At 50.6% G+C, this 4,028-nt stretch overlaps 1 protein-coding gene across 2 annotated transcripts; it reads left to right on the plus strand.

Annotated features, from left to right (window-relative positions):
- The first annotated feature begins 2,655 nt into the window (after positions 1–2,655).
- LOC129347665 (uncharacterized) lies at positions 2,656–4,028 on the plus strand. Of its 2 annotated transcripts, none has more exons than XM_055005487.1 (5): positions 2,656–2,711; positions 2,843–2,968; positions 3,209–3,286; positions 3,391–3,584; positions 3,862–4,028. In XM_055005487.1, exons 2-5 carry the CDS (start codon positions 2,945–2,947, stop codon positions 4,001–4,003), a joined length of 438 nt encoding a protein of 145 aa, XP_054861462.1. In that variant the 5' UTR covers positions 2,656–2,711; positions 2,843–2,944; the 3' UTR covers positions 4,004–4,028. The 2 variants fall into 2 exon arrangements, with proteins under 2 accessions (XP_054861462.1, XP_054861463.1); XM_055005488.1 differs by having other exon boundaries at positions 3,411–3,584.

Consider the following 4,028-nt stretch of genomic DNA (forward strand, 5'->3'; position numbering starts at 1 on the left):
CCTCCTCCACTCCTCCGCCATCTTCTCCTCCTCCTCTCCTCGTCTTTCTCCTTCTCCTCCATCTCCTCCTTCTCCTCCTCCTTCTCTTTCTCGTCCTCCCTCTCCTCCTCCATCTCCTCCGCCATCTTCTCCTCCTTCTCCTCCTACATCTCTTCCGCCATCTTCTCGTCCTTCTCCTCCTCCATCTCCTTCTCCTCCTCCTCCTCCTTCTCCTCCTCCCTCTCCTCCTCCTTCTCCTCCTCCATCTTCTGATCCTTCTCCTCCTCCATGCTCCTCCTCCTCTTTTCTTCCTCTCCCTACTCCTCCTCTTCTACACTCCTCCCCCTCCTCTTTTCTTCCTCTCCCTACTCCTCCTTCTCCTCTTCAACGCTCCTCCCCCTCCTCTTTCCTTCCTCTCCCTACTCCTCCTCTTCTACACTCCTCCCCCTCCTCTTTTCTTCCTCTCCCTACTCCTCCTCTTCTACGCTCCTCTCCCTCCTCTCTTCTTCCTCTCCCTACTCCTTCTCCTCTTCTACGCTCCTCCTCCTCCTCTCTTCTTCCTCTCCCTACTCCTTCTCCTCTTCTACGCTCCTCCCCCTCCTCTCTCCTTCCTCTCCCTACTCCTCCTCTTCTACGCTCCTCCCCCTCCTCTCTTCTTCCACTCCCTACTCCTCCTCTTCTACGCTCCTCCCCCTCCTCTCGTCTTCCTCTCCCTACTCCTTCTGCTCTTCTACGCTCCTCCCCCTCCACTCTTCTTCCTCTCCCTACTCCTCCTCTTCTACGCTCCTCCCCCTCCACTCTTCTTCCTCTCCCTACTCCTTCTCCTCTTCTACGCTAGTCTCCCTCCCTCCCCTCCTCTCTCTTCTTCCTCTCCTACTCCCTCTCCTCATCCACGCTCCCTCCCCCTCCCTCCCCCTCTCTCCCCTCCCCTCCCTACTCCCTGTCCCCCTCTACACTCCTCTCCTCCCCCCACTCTCGCCCTCCTCCACCTCTCCTCATCCATGCTCCTCCCCTCCCTCCCCTCCTCTCTTTCTCCCCCTCCTCTCTTCTTCCCCTACCTCTCCCTACTCCTTCTCCTCATCCACCCCCACCCCCCCCCCACCCCCCCCTACCCCGGTGGGGGGGAAAGTGGGAGGAGGGGAGGGAGGGGGACTAGCGTGGAGGAGGAGAGGGAGTAGGGAGAGGTGGAGGAGGTCGAGAATGGTCCTCCTCCTCTCCTACTCCCTCTCCTCCTCCTCTCCCTATTCTCTACTCCCTCTCCTCATCCACGCTAGTCCCCCCCCTCCTCCTCCCACTTTCCCCCCCTCTCCCTACTCTACGCTCCTCTCCTCCCCCCTCCTTCCCTCTCTCCTCCTCCACGTTAGTCCCCTCCCTCCCTCCTCTCTCTCTCCCCTCCTCCACCTCTCCTTACTCCCCCTCCTCCCCAATCCCTCCCCTCTAAACACTCCTCCCCTTCCCCCCCCTCTCCCCCTCCCCACCTGTCCCTCTCCTCCTCCACACTCCTCCTCCTCCCTCCCTCCTTCTCCCTCTCCTTCTCCTCTCCCTACTCCCTCTCCTCCTCCACACTCCTCCTCCTTCCTCCCTCCTTCTCCCTCTCCTCCTCCTCTCCCTACTCCCTCTCCTCATCCACGCTAATACCCCTCCTTTCCCCCCCTCCAACGTTTAAAAATAAAAACAAAACATTGTTTATTTGAATGAATTAAATTGTATAATTTTTAGGCCTGCGATGGACTGGCGAGCTGTCCAGGGTGTCTCTGCCTTCGCCATGAGTCGGCTGGGAGAGGCTCCAGCCGATCAAGCAGAGTGTAGAAGATGGATGGATGGATGGATGGATGGATGGATGGATGGATGTTGTGTGGTTCCAACTGAACTCTGTCCTTGCCAGTGGGACTCGGGTCAGGGTGCCTTTCAGAGGTGTGGGTGGATCTGGGGGGGATAAACACCCTCACAGTGAAGCTCCGCTCTGGCTAAAGGTGAGAAGGATGCAGACAGCATGTCATGAAGAAGTAACATGTGTGTCTGCATCCCATCCTGGACCCACAGTGGAGTTCCACAGTGACAAGGACCAGAGTTCAGGGGAATCACACTGGGAGGGGGGAGGAAGATTTCACGGGCCGCCGCACAATGGTGGCCCGTGACAAGGTAAGTTTTAGGTTTATGTTTGATATTTATCATACAAGAAGTTTTTAAATCTCCAAACAGGAGGTGATACATTTTCTGCAAGATTCTCACACGTTTTCCTGTTGTTGTTTTTTTCAGCCCCAGCTTCTGATGGCCCCAGGACTCAAAACTGAATCGAAGGACAAGAGAAGACCCAAAGATGAGACCCAGCTCCAGCAGACCCGTGAAGACGAGGAACGCCCCACCAGAGACGACCCTTAGAGAGGCCAACCAGCCTGCAATGAGAGAAGGGACAACTTCATAAGGAGCAGAATGCACTGGTAATTTACATGTGCTTTAGAAAGAATTCACCCCACCAGATACTGCATGTGTTAACACAGTATATTTAGTATACTGCATATTGTGACCTGAGAAAATGTAGTTCTGTCAGAATCAATGGAAAAATCTACCTTCCATGTGTTTCTTTTTTCTATATAGCTGCTTCCTGGTCACCAAATGATTCCAACGGGGATGGACTCATCAAGGAGAAATAAGCCATTTTGAAGAAAAGATGATGGGAAACATGTCCAGGACCAGTGCATGAGACGTGAGACCCATTCAACTAATACAAGGTGAGTCCATGGAGGTGAACTGTCTCATTAGATACTTATGGTTAATATGAGCATATGCAGTTCTATGGCTCAAATGTAATTATTTATCTGTGATTTAATGAACCTTCTTGCTGTGTTTTTGCTCTCTTTAGAGCTCTCTCTCCAAGACACCCGCTAAAATGTAGGATCAGATCAAGACAAGAAACTGGATAAGGAGCAGTCCCAGCATTTGAACTCAGACTAGGGAAGAGGGGATGCTGCTTATAGTGACGCAAAAGGTGAGACGACAAAGAAATCTAATTCTATTGTGTTTCACTATTTTGTGTATGTTGTGCCCTATAACAAAGGGCATCATCCATCCATTAGCTACACCTTTTGTCCTATATAGAGTTGCAGGGGCTGCAGGTCACCAGTCCACCTCAAAGCAATCACAAAGAGACAGACAACCATTCACACTAACACTTCAGATTTAGTTTAGAATCACCAGTTAACCTTCCATGTATGTGTTTGGATTGCAGGAGGAAGTCGGAGTACAAAGAGAAAACCCCACACAGTCACAGAGACAACATGGACGGAAAGAACCAGACGACCAGCAGGTTGGTACCAATATAAACACAATGAACCTGGTGACAGTGTATTGTTACATACTACTACTGAATGTGAATCTGACATACATGTCTGTGATACTTTTCTTCCAAAGTTGTTACTTCAAAATCTAAGAAGACAAAGAAACAGTTCGAGGAGCCTCAGGACGATCGACAACAGAAGAAACGTGTCCGAGAACAGGAAGAAGATGACCAACAGCATCAAACAGAGAAGAAGAAGAAGAAACAGACCCCGGAAGAAGAAGAAGAAGAAAAAGAAGAAGAAGAGAAGCTCCAGATTACTCCAAAGGTAAACTCCTCAAATGAAATGTGTTTACAGATAAAGTCATTTCAGTGGATGTCTTTACTAGAGACGTAGATGCTGTGAATGACAGCCTCAACACTACATTTACTTCATTGTTAGACTGTTGTTTTTTCTCTCCAATTGTAAATACACCAACCCAAGCTGCTGGGGGAGTTCCCATGATGCACTGAGCACCTCCCCTCTCCTCATCTCCTCTCCATACAGTTAGAAGCTAGATGCTACCATTGTATGTCACTAACTTTGTGTCTGGTCCTCTCTGCAGGAATCTCTGGATGTGGAGCTACGCATTTAGATCTGCTGTTCATGTTTTCTCCCTCCTCTGTACCCTCATCCCAAATGGAGGTTTTTTTTCAACTTCCTGGCAACGGGAAGTTTTTTTCCTCCATAATGCTACCAAATGTTGATCTGATCAAACAGCAATAAGAGAGC

This window comes from Amphiprion ocellaris, chromosome 19, assembly GCF_022539595.1.
Source record: "Amphiprion ocellaris isolate individual 3 ecotype Okinawa chromosome 19, ASM2253959v1, whole genome shotgun sequence".
In the NCBI taxonomy this organism is placed as follows: domain Eukaryota; kingdom Metazoa; phylum Chordata; class Actinopteri; family Pomacentridae; genus Amphiprion; species Amphiprion ocellaris.